This window comes from Protopterus annectens, chromosome 14.part0, assembly GCF_019279795.1.
Source record: "Protopterus annectens isolate FY-2018-M chromosome 14.part0, PAN1.0, whole genome shotgun sequence".
Classification (NCBI taxonomy): Eukaryota; Metazoa; Chordata; order Ceratodontiformes; family Protopteridae; genus Protopterus; species Protopterus annectens.
The window spans coordinates 486,713,175-486,733,105 of record NC_056748.1 but is presented as its reverse complement, the minus strand read 5'-3'; the positions used below and the strand labels follow the sequence as shown (position 1 = coordinate 486,733,105).

The 19,931-nt window shown below is 44.4% G+C and overlaps 1 protein-coding gene across 1 annotated transcript in view; it reads right to left on the bottom strand.

Annotated features, from left to right (window-relative positions):
• ARHGAP19 (Rho GTPase activating protein 19) overlaps positions 1–19,931 on the bottom strand; it is a gene marked incomplete in the record, with an annotated part of 961,985 nt that overhangs the window by 744,714 nt on the left and 197,340 nt on the right. The window contains 1 exon segment of the mRNA XM_044056243.1: positions 11,919–11,999. Within this exon segment, the coding sequence (XP_043912178.1) occupies positions 11,919–11,999 (81 nt within the window).

The window sequence follows — 19,931 nt, the reverse complement described above, 5'->3', positions numbered from 1 at the left end:
ATCACAAAAACATATAAAGAGAAATAGATAAAACAGCGTGTAGATATTGTACAGCGTATACTGCACTTCACTTTCTAGAATTTCTCATATAAGGGCACAGGTGAGGAACAGACAGAATTGCACATTCAGATGTGGAAAGTGACTGTCTATATTGCACTTGTACGAAGAGAGTAAAATTTGTAAAATTAGTAGAACGTGAGAAGCCTGTAATGTGTACTGTTCCTGATCAGACAGACATATACTGTACATGTCTAAGGTGACTAAAGAGATGAAGGAGCAAACTTTCTTCTGGTTCACCTGAAAACAGAGCAACAGTCTAATGGATAAGAGAAAAAAAAAGTAGTGTAATTACCATAACTTAGCATCTGTGTTATCCTATGTTACTAGCCATCACTCTTGGGTCTTGGATCAGATATGGGATCCAAGCCAGCAACTTTTATAGACAGCTTCTAGGCTCGAGCTCCTCCCACTCCCATGATCCCTTGCTGCCAGATATGGGATCCAAGCCAGCAACTTTTATAGACAGCTTCTAGGCTCGAGCTCCTCCCACTCCCATGATCCCTTGCTGCCCTCTAACCCCTCAGAGCGAGCTTTCTCTAAACTAGAAAGTAGCTAAGGAAGACCTAGACCACCAGACAGGACATCTCCACATTCTCTAGATCCCACAGGACAGGGGAAGGAGGGAGGGATAGTGATGAATAGTGACATAGAATAATACTGATGCCAAGTTATGCAAATACATAACTATCTGATGTTATCCATGTCACTATTCCTCACTCTTGGGTCAGAGTCTCCAGCTACCCTAAATCCTGGGTGACACCATGGAAGGACATGCCAAAGAACTGTGGAGCCAAAAGAAGCCCTGTTCCTGGAGATAATGTCAAGCTTATAGTGATTGATAAAAGTGTGAGGAGAAGACCGGGTGGCTGATGCACAAATGTCCTCTATGGAATGACAGGCAAGATAGGCAGCTGACGTTAGCCATTGACCTAGTGGAATGAGCTTTGATTGGACCCGGTAAGGATAAGCCTTTGGATGAACAAACAAAGAAAATGCACGTTGAAATCCAACAGGAAATAGTTATTTTGGAAACTGCCTGACCCTTCCTGTTAAGGCAAAATGGCACAATAGCTAGTCAGACCTGAGGAAATCCTTTGTTCTATCCAACTACAACTGTAACTGCCTATGCATATCTAGTATATGCAAAAGATATTCCCCTTTATTAGCAAAATCTGGTAAGAAAACTGGCAATTGAATTGACTGGTTCAGATTTACTTCTGTGGCAACCTTAGGCATGAACAAAGGGTTGGTTCGCAGAGCCACTCTGTCTTTATAAAAAAACATGAAAGGCGTTTTGATAGAAAGAGCCTGCAATTCTGAAACTCTTTTAGCTACAGTTATGGCTGCTAGAAAAGCTATCTTCCATGACAAAAATCTGATATCACATGTGGCAGCAGGCTCAAATGGACTCTGAGATTGAAGCAGAAAGTAAAGGTCCCAAGGTGGGGAAGAAGGATCCTTGACAGGTCATCAGAGCAGAAAACTCCCTTTTAAAAACACCTTGCACAGGCAAGAGGAAAAGGTAGGTTCCTCACAAAAAATGAAAGTTGGAGATAGCTGCCAACTGCACTTCAATAGTAGAGAAGCTAGTGCCAGTCTAAAAAAGTGAAGACTGAAGACAAGGAGAGCAGGATTTCTGAAATGGAAGCTGAAGCGGGATCCAGACTGCACTGCTTAGCCCAAATACAGAACCTTTTCCACTTACTGAAGTAAACCTTTTTGGTGGAAGCCTTCTGAGAAGCCAGGATAATGTTCTTGACAGGGGAAGCCAACCTGGGCATTTTCAAGATTACCGAAGTAGACAAACCATGCCATCAGATGAAGAGTCTGGAGGCTGGGAATCCGAAGATGAAAGGGATGGGAAAATCAGATCCGGAATGGGATCTAATACCCAAGGGGGGGTACTTCAAATGAGACCGTAGAAGGGGAAACTACACCTACCTAGGCCAAAAAAGGGGTGATTGGGATCAAGGTAGCCTTGAGGACATGAGCTTTCTGAAGTACTCTGGAAATGAGAGGTAAAAGAGGATAGGCATAAAGGAGACCCGGAGGCCAATCATGAACCAGAGCGTCCCTGGGGGATGTCCTGTCTGGGGGGAATCGGGGCAAAATAAGAGCTGCATTTGTGTCTGAGAGGGAAAGCAAACACAATGCAGCTCGGCTGACCCCAGGGAAGGAAAATCTCTTCCACCACTGAGGGTGTCAAGGACCACTCGTGAGGACACATGATTGCCTTGCTGAGTCTGTCCCTCTAGTACGTTGGCCTCTCCAGGAATATGTATTGCAATGAGAAAGCACCCAGAGGACATTTCCCATTCCCACAACCTCACAGCCTCATGACAAAACAGATATGAACGTGTGCCCCCCTTCTAGCTTATGTATTACACAACAGCCATGGTGTCCATGTGAACTGCAATGGTACCTGGAGGGAAGCAGCCCTGAAAGGCTTGCAATGCGAGGACCACCACCCTCATCTCCAGAACACTGATATGTAGTTTGGTCTCTGCGACGGACCACATGCCTTGGACCATCTTTCCCTGAAAATGCCCCACCCCCATCCCAACAGGGAAGCATCCGGGGTCACTGTGGTGCTTGAGGGAGGAAGAGAGAAAGGTCTGCCTGCGAGAAGGTCCGGAGACCGGATCCACCAAAGGAGATGATGCCTGCATACTGGAGAGAGGCGGATCAGGGGTGTCATTGAATGATACAGTGAAGTCCACTGCAGAACTCTCATGTAGAACCCAGCTAACATCACCAGATAGAAAGCCTCTGCCATGGACCCTAAGACCCTGAGAATTAGGTGGATCTGAAGAAGAGTCTGATCTCAAAGGCATTGGACATGGGTTCTAATGAGTTGTATATGATGGAGAGGTAGAGCTGCAATCTCTGATGGTGTCCAACTGGATCCTGATGAATTCCAAATTCTGAGATGGAATCAGGTTCGATTTGGGGAGATTCACTAATCTCTAACTGGTCGAATAGTTGGAATAGGTACTCAGAGGCAGTGGCCAGATGATGCTACATGGAAGCAGTGAGGAGCCAATCGTCGAGGTAAGGAAACACCTGAAATCCCTGCAGTCTCAGGTGAGCTGTGACCACTGCCATGCACTTGGTGAGCACCCGGGAGGCTGTGGTGAGACCAAAGGGCAAAGTCCTGAACTGGTAGTGATTGGCCCCTACTCTAAAGCAGAGATGTCTCCTGGAGCAACTGTCTATTTTAAATGATAGTACACATCCTGGACAGCAATGCAGCACACCCAATTGTCCTTGTGCAACAGGGGCACAATGGACTGGACAGTAACCATCTGGAACTTGGAACTCTTGACAGGGAGACAGAGTTTTGTGGAGATCCAGGATTGGACACAGGTCTGCTGTCATCTTTGGCACCAACAAGAAGTGAGAGTAGGTTCAGGATTCTCGCTGTCCTGAGGAGACCTCTTGGATGGATCTCTTTTGAAGTAGCTTGAGCACTTCTTCTGTAAGCTAGCTCCCTCTAATGGGGTGGTGCATCGGGGAGGTATCTCCGGACCGGAGGACGTGACTGAGAAACGGAAATAGAATAACCCCTGGAAATGATGTTTAGCATGCAGAAATCTTTGTAATCCTTGCCCAGGCCAAAGGGAGCAAAGACAAACAGCCCCCAACTGCCTCCAAGGCAGGACAGTCGGGCAGTGTTTCAGGAGTGCTGTTGGGGATTCGCAGAGAAGGGTTTCCTGGAGCCTTGATTTTGTGGACCCCCTCTGCCCCTGGGGCAGCATCTGGCATTGAATCCTCTCCCGACCACTAGAGGAGGCTCATCCTGTGAGTCTAGAAAGGCAAGCTGCAACTTGTGTAACCACATTTTCTTGGCCCCTCACTGTGCCTTAAAAAAGGAGTGTTGAGGGGTGGAAAATCTTATTCCCACAGCCAACAAGGTCTTGTTCTTGATCACTATGTGTAAGAGTCTCCTACAGAAGGGCCAAACAGGGTAGAACCATCAAAGTGGGCATTGATGAAATTTGCCTTAAAGGACTCCACAAATTAGCAAAGGCGCAGCCAGGCGTGATGCCGAATAGTGATACCTGTGCCAGCCGCTTGAGAGGCACCTTCCATAGTGTTGACAATCAGCCTCATCGATGAATTAGACAGGGAAGAAAGTGTGGATAGTTTGGAAGACACCTTACTTTGTTAATCGACAGGCAGTACCTCAGAAAGGGACGTGGTAAGCTCCTTGACCAAGTCCTTTTGTAGATGGGTGAAATGTGCCAGGTAGTTAAGCGCCCAGAGACCGAATGTAGCTCAGGCGAAAACTCGTTTTTGCATGCCTGTCAATCACCCGATACTCTCAGTTGGGGGGATGGAGAGACGCGCTCTGTTCCGCCAGCTCTCTCAGTGGCAGAAGCTACCATGATTGCATCAACTAGCACACCTTTGGACCAGAATTGCTTATCGGGACGACGACTGAGGAATTTGTCCAGGTGTTTGGGAATAGGCTCCACAGTATCGGACTCCTTCCATGCCTTGCTGGTGAGAAAGTCTACAAGTTTGTCTGCGTGGGGGGGTAAACCCAGGAGGTAGATGGTCCCGTCTTGAAAGCCTTCAGAAAAACAGACTCATCGAAGGACAGGGAGAGGGAAGACCAACTGCCCCTTAAGCTTAACGACTTCCAAGATGTCCACCAAAGGAGATATCCTCGGCCAGAGATCTGGGGGACCCATCCCCTTCATCTAGGACCATATATTTGGTGAGTGACTCAGGAGGGGAGTCCACGTGTCCCCTCTTACACCATCCCTTCTGAGGAACCTCCTCCAGGGGTGGCTCGGGGAAAGATTTGGAAGACAAAGGACCCCAATTGGAGCAACTCCCGCCTAAAGGTAGGTTTGAGAGTGCTGACCTGGGACAAGATGCATGGGGGTCCACTCAGAGGCTGCGATGGTCCCTGGAAGGCCGGAGAGAAAACTCTCTGGGAGAAAAAGGTCCTCTCTATGACTCGGAAAGCCGAACCTGGGAAAAAAAGGCCCTCTCTACGACCCGAAAAGCCAAATCTGGGAGGAAAGCCTGGATGGGCAGAAGAACCAGGGCAGGCCAGCACCTCCCGGCTTCCAGATAGTACTAGCCCCGAGTGGACTCCCCCTCGAGTGGACTCCCATGACCTCAGATACAAGGGCCTTGGAGCAGAACCTCCAGATCCGTGGAAAGAGCCATGAGGCTTAGGACCAGAGGGCATCAGATCCAAATGGGTTGAGACTGGAGTTTGATCCGAGGTACTAGGTTGATAGGTTGGTACTAGGCTACCGGCCCTAGGGCCTATAAAAGCCTAGCCATATCAATTCCCTGGCCATTTCTTCACACAGTATTTATTTCCCTGGACCCCTGTCTATCAGGGTGACGGACGTGATCCCCGGAGTGAATTTCCCATCTCCCATCCAATCACCAAGGTTCCTTTTGAAGAGGGCCAAAGAGGCGCTCTTGCTTGACATGTAATGGCAGTCTATTCCAGAGTCTGGGGAGTCTCTGGGTCAGGAACCTATCCCTCCAGCATGCTTTGTTCATTGTGATGACAAGGTTTAGATCCCTGGAATGTGCGTCTCTGAGGGATTGGGATTTCTTTAAGTGTAGCATGTCCAACAGCTCTGGGTTTGACATGGCCTTGTATGTTGAGCAGAGATCGCCTCTGAGTAGACAATATGCAACAGAGTATAGGTGGAGTTTTTTTTTGACGGTCAGCACAGGGTATCTGCTTTAGGCCTGTGATTCTTTTAGCGAGGTACTTCGGCCTTTCCAGTTGTTGCAGATGTCTTGAGAGGTACATACCAAACGGGGCATTGTATTCAATAATGGATCTAATGAGGGATGAGTACAGTGGGACAATGCCCTCCTTTTTTTCTGGATGAAAAGCCCTTAGTGATGAGGTGTGCCACATAGAAGGATTTCCTGACTGCTGCGGCGATGTGGTTATCGTAGGTGAGACCACTGTCCACCTGTGCCCCCAAGTCGCTTATCACATTTTCGGTGTTTAGCGTACTGCTACCTATGTGGTAATTCACGGGTACATGTTTTTTTCCCAAAGGGGATAACAATACATTTCTTGGCATTGAGCTTGAGCCCATGGCTCTGGCACCAAGCATCTGTTTCTGTAAGACCCTTTTGTAGAATATCCACATCATTTGGGGATTCAATAATGGTTCCCAGTTTGCAGTCATATGCAAACTTTGATAGCCAGAGTCCCTTAGTGTTGGCCTGTACTTCAGATAAGTAGATGCCAAACAAGAGAGGTCCCAGAACAGAACCCTGAGGTACTCCACTTGTCTGGAGCTGGATTTGGAGTAGGCTACTTTTACAGTGTGGGTTCTATCAGTAAGCCAGTTGGCAAACCATCGAGTGATGTACGGATTAATGCCCAGCTTAATAAGTTTATCTATGATTCCAGAGTGGGGGATGGTGTCGAAGGCCTTGGCGTGGTTCAGATAGGGTGTGTGGACCACCTTACCCTTGTTCTCGGCTCTGCAGACTGATTCTAAGAAGTCAATCAGATTCAGGAGACAAGATATGCCCTTCACGAACCTAACTGCGTGGGGTACAGTGTTTGAAGGTTGCCAATGTCTTTGTTTATAAGTTCCATGATAATACATTCCATGGCCTTGCAGATCAGGCTCGTCAGACTGATGGGTCAGTAGTTTCCAGGATCCAAGGTGGATCCCCCCTTGTGGAGAGGGATAACTGTAGCTGTGCGCTACTCAGTGAGCATGAAGCCTGAGGTGAGGCTATGATTAAATATGACACTTGGGTGAGGTGCCAGTTCATTTTGAAGTTCATGCAGTAAACAGCCTGGGATGTAGTCTGGTCCTATGGATGTTGTATTCCTAGCTTTGGAGTGCGCTTTTTTTTACCTGGGTGGCCGTTACCAGATTTTGGCAATTTTTCGGTATTGAGATGGGCCCTTTAGGGGGTGGTAGTGGGGTGAAGTTTGCAATGAATCGATTTAATGCCATTCTATTGTAGCTCAGAGCAGATATGAGCATTGCATTTAGATTCTTGACATAGCTATAGAATGCCTTGTGGTTGTCTGTGGAATCTTTGGCAACTTTATTTTCATAACTAGCTTCGGAGGACATCCGCGGTGGTGCAGCGGTAGCGTTGCTGTCTCACAGCAAGAGGTTCTCCCATTCAATTTTGAGCTAGTAAGCGGGGAGTGCCTTCTGTGTGTGCGGGGAGTGCCTTCTGTGTGGAGTCTGCATGTCCTCCTCGTGGGTCAAGTGGCGTTCCAAAAGACATGCGTGAATGGGTGTACCTTCATTGAAGGTTGGGCGCCAAGCTGGCAACTCGGCACCGTGAAAATCTACTGCCAATCATTAGCGGACCGGAGTTCTGCGGTGGCGACCCCTAACGGGGAAAAGCCACAAGACAACAACAACAACTAGCTTTGGAGGATTTTATGAGGGATCTCTGCTTCTTATCGAGGCTGGTAAGGGAGTTTTGCATCCTGGGATTTTCCTCTTTTCTGCAACAGTTTCTTCCTTTTGTTTTATAGTTTGTTTATGGCAAGGGACCACCAGATTGGCTTCCTTTTTTTGGAGGAGAACGTCTTGGTTCTACTGGGGATGGCACGATTCATGCAAGAGTGATGCGCTTGTACAGTGCCTTAGTGTAGGATTCAGCAGTCGAACTTTCAGTTCCCATCTGCATGGGTGTCATGATGTTTGTCACTTCTGACTTGAGTAGCATGAAGTTGGTTTTGGAGAAGTTTTTTTTACGGAGGTTTCCTTACTAAAGGGTGAGGGTGGGATGTGGATGTCAAGGGTGATTAGCTTATGGTCAGACATGACCACAATGAGGGGGTGACCATAGGTGTGAGCATCGATTTCCCATGTTGGTAATGACCAGGTGTAGGATATTGGAGCACCTGGTGGTAGTAAGGATTAGTTGCTCTAGGGCGTTGGAATTTATGAATTCCAAGAACCGTTGGGCAAAGGTGTTGGTACTCGAGAGGTTTTCCCAGTTAATGGCAGGGTAGTTGAAATCACCCAGTATTAGGGTGTTTGGTTGTATCTTAATAGTTTCCAGTATGTTTAGAAAGGTGTAGTGAGAATCTTGGGGCATGGTAGGGGATCTGTAGCAAGCTACAATTTGGATTGCAGTCTTATCTAGTGTAGTTGGACCTGGAGAATTTCAGACGCATTGTGTTGGGCAACTAGCCTGGTGCTGTGAATATCCTTGGTGAATATGGACAATCCTCCACCTTTAGTGTTTCGGTCCTGGTTTGGTGGCCGAAAAGTGTGGTAAGGGTTGTAGCCTGGTATTGCAGGGGTGCTCTCTGGAGCCTTGAACCAGGTCTGTTACTGCACAGATATCGATGTTCTCCATTTTTAGGAGTGCCTCGAGAGAGTGCATTTTGAGCTTTAGACTTCTAGCATGGAGTATCATTACCTTCAGATTTTACATGCTTATACCGGTTATGGTGGTGGTTTTGTCGTTTGAACTTTGCCTAAAAAAAGCACTACTGAGGTGGCAAGAGCCTTGGCCAGTAACCTGAATCCCAGGGGTGACGGGTGCAGACCATCTCTGGCAAAGCATCGTGGTCTGTCGATCATGTTGTCCCAGGCAGACAGATGCTGGATCCCCTTTGAATGACACCAGAAGCTTAGCCAATTGAAGTCAATCATTTTGTCCTTATACTGTGGTATCATTCTGGGCGAAGGCAGGATGCTACTCAGGGCTAGGGGTCATACCTGCCTGGGCCACATGATCAGAGAGCTCTTCCATGTCTCTTTTCATGTAGTCCAGGGAGGTACGTCTCAAGTCATTCACTCCAACATGGACAATGACAGAGTCATATTTGTACTTGTTGTGGAGTGACTTGAGTGCATGTGTTATGTGGCGGATCCTGGCACCAGACGGGCAGCTGACTGTAATTTTCTCCTTGTTCAGCCTGGTGAGTAGAACATCAGTGTGCCTGACTATAGAGTCAGCTGTGACTAAAGTGTTGGGTACGTTGTTTTGCCTTAGGGGCTGTTGTTGGGTGGCACACTGGTGTTGTTAGCTATGTGACACTTTGGTTATGATTGATATTTGTTTGCATTTCAGCTTCAGAGGTCCTTGTTGCTTGGGCAGGTTAATGTTAAGGGCCTCCACATATGTGCGTTTAGTGCTGCTATGTGTGGATGTTGGTGGTGTGCGTTTAGAAGGGCTATGTGTTGCTTGAGATGTAGTGCGGGTGTTAACCTTCTTCTCTTGACTGTCTAGCACAACCATGGGTGGAGAGAGCTTTGCTTCCAGTTTGCTATGTAAGTGCATCTCTTGCAAGTTGTAGTGTTTTTTTTTTTTTTTGTAAAGTACAAGAGCCATTTTCCCATACCTTAGCAAGGTACTTTGCAATTATAGGCTGTTTGGTGCCTACGATTAATTTCTCCTTATTAACAAGGAGAGATAACTGCTTGTATCAGTTTAAGACTTCCTAGTGCTTTCCAGCAGGTTTTAAAGCAAGTGCTAGTCACAGTGATGCTTAAAGGTAAGATGAAAAAAATGGCTTATCCTAAACACTGCAATATGCACTACAGGAGTTAGATGTGAAAGTAGGTAACTTAAGTTTTACCTGTCTAAAAAGTTAAGTTTTAGTGGAGAGTCACAATTTTTAAAACAGCAAGATAGATTGAAAGGGGGTGGTCACTTTTGTATTCTGGTAATATGGAATACAGTAGAATGGCCAATAAATTTAAATAGTTGAAGGGGAGTGATTTTACAAAATGATAATTTTGTGCTTACTCACACAAGTCAATAAAATAGAGAGGAAATGAGATATATGGTCAAATTAACACAAGGGGACGGCAACCAGAAAGACAGTAGTGTTTAAGAACACTACAGTAACCGGGTGGGAGGGTGCAGAAAAAAAATTCTGCCCGACTCACAAGAGACAGAGTTGTGGTCACTTTTAAAGTTTTAATATGCAATTAACAGCAGAATACAAGTAAAACACAAGGTAAATAAAACTAATCACAGTATTCAAAATAGAAAAAGGCAATAATACAACAAATAAACAAACTAACCTTTCCCTCACAGCAAAAGTGTAGCAGAGTCTGGGTGAGCCTTTCTAGTAAAGCTCTGAAATGTTTTATTTTACCCCTTAAATAGAAGGTTTAGTTCCTAGTTCCACCCCCCTCAGTACACAGATGGTTAACCTTAACTGACCTGTTCTATAGACCTGTACTAATTTCTGCATGACTCACAATAAACAGAGCTGTGATCTATTTTCAAGTTTTAATATGCAGTTAATAGCAGCATACAAGTAAAACACGAGATAGTTGTTGTTTGTCTTTCGACTTTTCCCAGTAAGGGGTCGCCACAGCGGAACTCCGGTCCGCTAATGACTGGCAGTAGATTTTTACGAAACACCGAGGTACCAACTCGACGCCCAACCTTCAACGAAGGTACGCCCCGTAAATAAAACAAATCACAGTATTCAAAATAGAAAAAGGCAATAAAGTAATACAACAAATAAAAAGCAAACTAACCTTTCCCTCACAGCAAAGTGTAGCAGAGTCTGGGTGAGCTTTTCTAGTAAAGGATCAGACAGCCTCACCTTCTTTGAAGAGTAAGACCCAGGGAGCAAGGGACCCTTCCTTTTGTGCTCAGAGGATCCAGACTTGGCAGGGGACTGAGTCAAGGGAACCCCTTGAGCCAACTCTTTTAAAAAGGGTTTGTTTCGGCACTCGACCAAAGCCCTGGGGTTGACTGTGGCACAAATGTTACATTCAACCTTCAAGTGGTCGACGCCCAAACAATAAAGACGCTCCTTGTGCGAATCGGAGACAGACATCTTCTGACCACACAAGGAGCACCTTTTAAAGCCAACTGGATTATCAGACATGGCAGAACAACTTGCAGCCAAAGGGACATGCAAAAACAGCCGATAAAACAAGCAAGAATCAGAACCGGAAAAGAAACCGGCCGCTCAACACACAAGCACTAACCAGCTAAGAAACTATACACTATTCAAACAGCAGCAACAGCAAGAAGTAATGGCCAGTATAAAAAAGGGCGCCAACACCCACAGAGTAACAAACTAAACAAATGGGGGGGGGGACTAAAAGCAACACTAACAGCTACACTACACACTAAAGAAAAATACTAATTTACAACAAAAATCCTGGCAAAAGGTTTAGAAATAAAATTGCTTATTCCACACAGGAAACTCGAGCCAAGAATAAGCGTCTGAAGCTTAGCGTAGCAAAAGAGATCGGGGGAGGGGTAGAAAGCAGCAAGGGATCATGGGAGTGGGAGGAGCTCAAGCCTAGAAGCTGTCTATAAAGTTGCCGTCTCTGATCCAATGTTGGATCCAAGACCAAAGAGTGAGGAACAGTGACATGGATAACATTAGATCCATTGTTCAGTCTGGAAGTCTTACAGTGCATTCTTCTTTATCTTTTGCCCAAGGAGAGGCTGGAGGAAAATATACCATTTGCAACCTTTTAGAAATACTGGATCATAATTGCTGCTCAGGCCCATTTCCATCACTGCTGTAAGCAGTGCGTTTTACCTACACTGCCACATCTCCTATCTGAAACAACAGTGGAACAGAAAAACATCCTAGGATCAGACAGCATACCTTGGTTTATCACAGCCCCAATGAAAACTGAAGGGAAAGCAGTTAAGCACCAACATCAGTTATTTTCCAGGAACAGACTGATGTTATTACTTTTAATAGGTTATAATGTGAATGCACTACATTTTTCAGTATAACCAAGCAATGTTAGTATTCTACACAATGGTGATACTGTCACATGCCAAGGTGGCTGAACACATAGAGAACCTAACTAAAACCCAACTGTTATATCTCCATTTTAAGCAAACAATGGTATTCACTATTCAAATGCCTTACTCACTTTTATGAAGATACTCAATCAGCTGATAAATCTGAGCAATGCCTTCTTCTGTCAATGGTGTTCCAAATATTACTCCTTTTTCTGTTGAAGCAAAATGAAAATTCAGACCAGAATGTTTGCTATTACTGTTAATGTCAGTTGCTCTATGAATAGGACAATATGGATAGACACAAAGAAAAGACCTGCCAACTTATCTCCAACATACCAAGTTATGTCCAACACTCTACAAAGAATAAACCAACTGTATATAAGCAAGCACAACTTTGCTAACTAAATTAGAGCTTACGTGCATTTGCAAAGTTATAGTGATAAAAAAGAGCATGTTCTTACCAATGACCCTCTTCAGAGGGTCTGACATTTTTCCTCTCTCAGTTGAGCTTCGCTATTTTATCTGAAGCTCACAACCACATGGCTTTGCACATCCTGCACTAATTTATGCTACAATATCACTTACCAAACTAGGAGACTGTACTAAGCCCTTGAGCCCACCACTTTGCTTTCAATCAATGAGTGAGCACATTTCTTTAGATAAATATTAAATAATGAGTGACCTCTACACCGTGCACAGCAAAACATAGACATACAGGAACTCCATTTTCAGGACTGTAGAGCTACTTATTGGAGGAGGGCACCTTCAGGATCAACTAATATGGCATGAACATGCCTGTTGCATGTATAATCATTAGGTTTAAAACTTGAGAATAATTCCAAACAGAGCTACAATCTATCCATTTTCCAACAGGAAGGCGTGAGCTGGTACACCGTCATAAGACAGGAATGTATCCTGAGTCAAGGAAGTATCAAATCAAATAAACATCCTTGAGTTATGCTCCAAACATTAATGACGGGTGAAAGTGTGACCTAGCTAGAAAGTCACTGCAATACAGATGCCTGCAAGGAAACATTTCTAAAGAAATACATGCGAGAGCCACACCCCCTACTGAAATGGATTTTAACAGCACAATTTTTCAACTAGTAGTTACCCTCCAGCTGGTAAAACAGAAAAGCTGATAATCAACTTGAACAGGGCTTGCCCCTTTACACCCCACACCAAAGATTCCGAACAAGTGTGGTCCCTCTTATATCATCTGTGTGCTTTCTTCTACTTGAACCAGAGCTGAATGTGCACATCCAGGGAGGAAAGGCTCTCTTTCTCAACCAGCTTCTGCCCCTACAAAAAAAAAAAAAAGGAAATGAAAGACTGATTTAAGAACAATTCTTATACCACAAAGGAAGGAAAGGAGTACCAAATGTATAAAATCCTTGCTAAATACCACACAGGGTTCCCTGCAAATGATGTCTGAAAAGTTCAAGATCTTCTGAGCAGAAGTGATGGCCACCAATAAAATGTTCTAGAAGACGGTCTTCAAAACCATGAAATCTATCGGCTGGAAAAGTGAACAGACAAACTTGTCAAACATGAAATTCAAGTCCCAAGGAGAACAGGGTTCTTTTCAAGTACAGACATACAGGACTCCTTTATGCAACTACTTTATGCAACTACTTGAACACCTATAGGCTATTTAAAGTCCTGCCCCCTACGAGGTCATGATGGACAGAAATGACTGGGGCATACACTCTAACCAAGACAAAAACTGACACACAGATCATACAGATGCCCAAGCTAAGTCAGAGGCACCTGCATGCTGACCAACTTGGACACAAGACCATGAACTTCATCTTCCATTTGGCAGAGTATGCCCCCACTAGGTGGAAGAATTCCTAAAACCTTCAGTCTTTTTTTTTTTTTTTTTTTTAACATTGGTGGGATCTAACTAGCAGCCACACCTAACATTACAGCTTGCTACTGCTTCGCCTCCTGGAGGTGGGGAGTACGAGGAAAGTTTCCTCTACTGGCAGTGTCTATAAAACTAAACCCTTCTCCAAGAAGCATGTAAATAAGGACCAATTCTCATCTGCTCTAACTTTATGAGGTTAGGCACAGAATTTGAGTGATGGACTATGTAAAAAGAATCTCTACTGGCACAGAAAGAGCACATAGTGCTGACTTCATTCTGAAGAGATAGAGGCAGCATTGCACTTTTATACATGGCAAATGAGTTAGTCTCAGGGGTGTTCCACTACAGAAAGACCCGGACCGTACAATATTCCAGAATCAGACCCTCAGTATAGGACTATATGGGGCAGCTCATGAAATCCACTACTATAGGTTAATCTCTCTCCAGGCAAAAAGCTGATGAGGTGATGACCTTGTTTATGTCCCACTGCAAAATGATATCGCCTTTCTGCAATAGCTATATGATTATGGAAACATTTCCTTGCTCTGATGTCAAATGCAAGACTTGTTTTCAGATTAACTAGCAGCTGTTTTAAAAGGTGCAATCTCTACAAGCAGTGAATACTATGAACACTGAAGGAGCACATGTAGACTCCACACACTGCTAGCAAAGAAGCATCCATCATCAGGAATTTTGCCTGGTAAGGATACAGGACAGGAAACACCGACTTGAGTGTGTTGGAGACTGTGCACCCATGCGGGGCCTTACAGCAAGGATCCAATAGCAGGGCCGTAAGTGTGCAGCAACTGTGCAAACAATTAAATCTCATTCAGGTGCATAAAAGGCATTATGAAAATTGCATCAGTCATCATAGCCAGATGCAGGAGTGTGCAAGCCTGGACTTTCTGCTGCATCTTCACCCAAGAGCAACACCTTCTGCTCCATAAACAAGAATGAATACTGGTGTGTGACCAGCTTCAAGTCAAGGATTATTATTCAACAAGATGGTCTCACAGAGAAGACGACCAAATTTGTAGAGAGCCCCAGGCTCCACAGACACTACCAGGGAGTGTTAATTGGGCCACAGAGCCCAGTCATTCAGTTTGAGTAAGAAGTGGAATTTCTTCTACTACAAGGCCTTTACCACAATGGGCAAAACCTTATTAAACATTCTGGATGCAAAATAGAAAAAAAAAAAAAGAAAGAAACCTGCTGTGCAGACCCTAGACAATGAAGTGCCAAAAAGGTGCTCATGTCCAACAAGAGCATACAAGTGCCCTAAGGCAGAAGGGTCATGAATCTCTAGAGAGCTGTCATTAAGAGTTTCACACACTAGATGTGTATGTTGAAGTCAGTACGGATAATTATAGTACGAAGTGTTCAGCTTTGGCTTTATCCTGAAGGAAGAGCAGCCTATACAGCACCTACACATGGGTACAGTCTGTGCCGGACTTAAAAGCAGCTTGTTAAGTAAGTTACAAAGCAGAGCTATTTTTGGTGGAGGACAAAGTTATCCCCAACCATGTCAACAACCAGATAATCCTTCATAATGGTCTGCTAGGTTTAGGAAAATTCTGAGAACTGTCACCCCTCCCACTACAAAAAAAAAAAAAAAAGCCATGCACGCACAGATACACACAATACACACCCACACAATACACACACAACTAGAGAGCATTCAACAGTAGCTGCCGAGCCAGTGGGGCTACTCTCCTGGAATATTTGGCTAGCATGGTTAAAAGATTATGACAGATACTTCAGGGCCTTCCTCAAGCTGTTCATGGGCTCTTACCTTGAGATTTGGCTGTATCATGAAGAAGACATATGGTTCCAGGGGTGTCAATCATGTCTTTAACATTAATGAGCTATTATATCATATTCTGCAGAATATCAGCCAGATCCTGGGAAGGCTGGCCAAAAGAACACCTAAGCTCTTCCATGAAGGAGAGGCTAAGTTGCATCATCATACACAAGCACATGCCTATCCATGTCAAAACTAAGTAGCATTCACCCATGCAGTATCCCCACAGTGGAAGCCATGCCATGTCAGCACCAAGTGGCAGACAACCATGCAGCATTCCTACAGTGGAAGCTATGGACAGTAGCAAAGATCAACATGAGCTCAGACTGCAGGAAGGTAAAACTTTACAGAATCTGCCCAACTTGGCAAAAATGAAAAATGGACAAGAAGTCAAGTGAAAACTAAACCCCATTATGGTAAACAAATCTACCCTCTTATTCATCTTGTCCAAGGATTTAGACTCTGTGGCAAAGCTGCCAACAGTGCTTTAATCTTTGTGACTTATGATGGATTGAAAATATTTCCAAACAATCTGCTCAAGAATGCCTGGTTACAATCTTAGTCCACTCAGTAAGGGGACTATGAAGGACATCAACCTTCTTAGGAGCTCCATGAGCACAGTTTGCTTCCAGGCTGCATCCATGACAAACAGCTTCATGGAGGAGGTGCCAAGAGTCATATTTCTTATTACCTGCAAAATCATTAAGACAACACAGAAAAAGGGAGACTGCCACAAACCAATCAGGAGTGGACTTTGTAAACCTGAGTGTTTCTACAAAAGAGGGGTAATCTGGCTAGGAAAAGTTAGGGGAAAAGAGAGGACTCACTACTCTTATTCATATCAGAGTCCCCTTAAGATGCAAAAGGGCTCGGAAATCCCACTAATCACCATAGGTCCTAATCTGGTTATGCTCACTTGTAGGTTCATAGGAAAGTACTAGGCTCACTGCCCTTGCATGCCAAGTAGTTAGCCTAAGCAATTTCCTTTTTTGTGCTAGCATTAATCTATCCAATTTGGTTAGAGATTGGTTTTACCCATCCCATGGTCATTAATTATCTATTAACCTTAATGAAAATAAATGGGATCATATCATTGATGATGAGGGGACCCATCCATGGGATAAAACATTTAGGAGCTGACTCTGTCCATTAGTAGTACAGAGGGCAGTCCTGGGGGTGGGGGTAAAATTTCTGTTTCCCATCCAAATATAAGTTGCACCTGAACATGGACAGGAAAGAACTTCATTTTACGTGGCTGGGGAGTTTGTTCTAAATGCTCTGTTGGCATTGCTGAAGAGGTTTAGATCCCTAGACGGAGTATTTCTGACACCATTTGACTTGCTGATGTGCAGTAAATCCGTTAGTATTGGGTAGGAAGATAACTTGTCTGCCAGACACTGATCACCTTAGAGTATAGTTGTCAGGGCTCCGAGTCGGGATATGCAGAACATGTTTAGGCTTTGCATCCAACAGATGCATGCAAAAGTGGACATTATATTCAATAACTGACCTAATGGAGGCTGAGAAAAGGGGGACAATGTCAACCCTCAATCTAGACATAACCCCTTTGTTTATAAGCTGTGCAGTATAAAAGGGTTTACCACCGTATAGCCGGACTGTTGGTCGAGCCCTAATGACCGAAAGGAGTGTGGCAAATATGCACATTGCCAAACGCAACTGTATCGAAATTGCAAACCCGCACCCCCTTTGTGACCCATGTTAGCACTCATTTTGGATGTAGTGTGGTCAGAAATGTCGCATTTGGTGGTTTTGCGACATTCCAACCATTTGACATGCAAAAATTCGGTTACTGGAATCGATCATTGTTGGGTTCGACTGCCATGTGTTCGGTTATGCACTGGTAAACCGCATAAAAGGACTTTCTTACAACAAGGGATACATGTTGGTCAAACGTTTGGTCACTGTCAAAATAATTTACAAAATCCAGAACTAGGTCAAGTAGAGGACTTCCCAAATGATACAATAATGCATTTTTGTTTTTGGCATTTAGTTTAGATCATTTAATTTGTTACCAGTTATTTACTTGGGAAAACTCTTCTTGCAGGAGGGCTAAGTCATTTGGGGATTCAATAACTGCTCCAAGCTTGCAGTCATCCGCAAACCTATCAGCCAGAGTCCTTTAGTATTGGCTTTTACTTCAGAAAAGTAGATGCCAAACGGGAGATGCATGAATACAATCTTGATGGAAGAATGAGAAAAGCCAGAGTTAAATAATTCAGCTAAGTAAAGTAACACCAAAGCTAGCTTTGCAGTAAGTGGTAGATGACCTTTTAGGGCACCAAAATAAATCTCCTCCATTTTGATATACAAGACATTCTACTACCTTGTTATTTTGTAGCCTTTCTTAAAATACCCAGAATGTTTTTAGCAAAATAAATCTCTTGAGGGGAAAATAGTAATTTATCCATGCTGTCAACTTCAAGGTGTTCAGGTTGGGGTGTATGATGGTTCCCATGTACTTGGGGAAAGAGGTTCATCTTCCAAGGTAGCATCCATAGCTCCTGCTTGCTCAGACTGTGAAGCAGAGGAAACCAATGCGGTCTTGCCCAAAAAGGTGTTAAGATCACACTTGGCTCTTCCTCCATGATCTTCAATAATACACTGGAAATGAGAAGTGTGTCAAGAAAGGCATACAGACACAGACCTGTCCATTGGAAGAAGGTGTCCCATCCTCCAGGTCTTGCTGTATATAGCCCTTGTACAAAAGTGTGTCAGTTTTGTTTTGTGGCAAAAAGGTTTATTGCTGACACACTCCATTTCTCCATCATCTGTTGAAAAATGTCCCAGCTTAGAGTCCATAGCTAAGCTGGTCTGCTAAAAGGCTATGCTCATGTGGCTGGTACTGAGCCATCAGGTATAGTCCCCATGGACATAGCTGTATGCCACAGCAGCATGGCTGGCTGACAAGAGGGTAGGATTGCATTCCTCTCCATTTATGTACCACATCACGTGTTGTCAATCTTCACTAGTAGAACCCCTGGTTTCCATAGTTCCTTAAATGTAAATATGCCTTTAAAGTCTGCCAACATTTCTTTTTGGTTTATGTGATTTTAGCTCCAAACCCCCCACCCCCCAAAGACAGCCTGATCCTATTTTCACTGCACTTGGAGGCCAGTGGAATGCGGACCTCATGCCAGATCTGAAGCATCTGTGGTTAGGATCTGACTTTTGTGGCCGAATTCTAAAGGGAACTACCTTGTTTAGAATGTAGGCTTGGCTCCACCACTGTAACTCAATTTTTAAAAGGAGAGGAGAGTTGGAGCTTGTGGTTGAGGGAATGTCTCGGTTGGCACCACACATACTCGAGGTACCACTAAACCTTTCTCATGTAATTGTGCCAGTGGAATCACCAGAATACACAAAGCCACATATCCCAAAACTCTCAGGACTTTGAGATGGCTGTCTAAGCCAGGAGGGAGTTGAAGAACTCTGTCAGAAAGGAAACTTGGTCTCCCAGAAGAAAGGCTTTTTTTTTTTTAATGTCAACTGGGCTGCAAGAAAAACTAACTTGCATGATGGGGGGGGGGGGTCAAACTAGACTTATTTAAATTGGTAGAGAAACCTAGCTTTGAGAAAGCAGCCATGGTCAGTTGAAGAGAAAACTGCAGATCTTTTAGAGTCTGCCTGAATCAGGCATTCACCCAGATAAGGATTCAAGCCCTTTTGCAGGACAGACACTTTGTAAAAACTCTAGACACAGTAGACAAGCCAAAGGCCAGAAATGACGGTGCTTCTCGCTTTCTCTGAAGTGCATATACCTCCTGTGGGCTTTTGCCATGGGAATCTTGAGGTAAGCATCTTTTAGATCTAAAGTGATCAGGAACACCTGAGGGGATAGCATGGGCAGAAGCATTTGCAGGGTTAACATCTTGAACCTGGGGACCTGCGTGGAAGGAATAAATGCCTGCTTGTTTTTGAAGAGAAGCAAATTATAATTTGTACCCTGATTTGTATTACGTTTAAGATCCATTTGTTTGGCCAACTTTTTAAGAATAGAAAAAGTCTTCCCCCCTAGTTTTGAAGAAGCAGGAGAGGGTAGATTGAAAAGACCAAGGTAGTGGAGGGGAGGGATGGGACTAGGAAGGTGGGTGAACACTGAGGTGTATGGCCGAGTTGTGTCTGCACCCTGCTGTGCCACTACACGCAGAACCCACTAAGCCTACTACCAGTCAGTTTTCCATCTTTTTTTTTTTTTTTTGGAAGATTCTGTCACTTCTGGTCCTTCTAACCTCTTTGTCTGGGTTGACAGGAAGGAAAGGTCCAAGGATTGGTAGGGTAATTCCTGCTAAATCTAGGTGGCTGCACCTGCAAGCTGCCTGCATATATTTAGCCTTGTCCTCCAGTTCTTTGAAAATGGCATCAGCCTCAAGTCCAAAAATCAACACACTCTTTGTCCAGAGATGCATCCAGGAGTTCAGACTAAGTAAGGATCTGTCAAATGAGAGCTCTCAA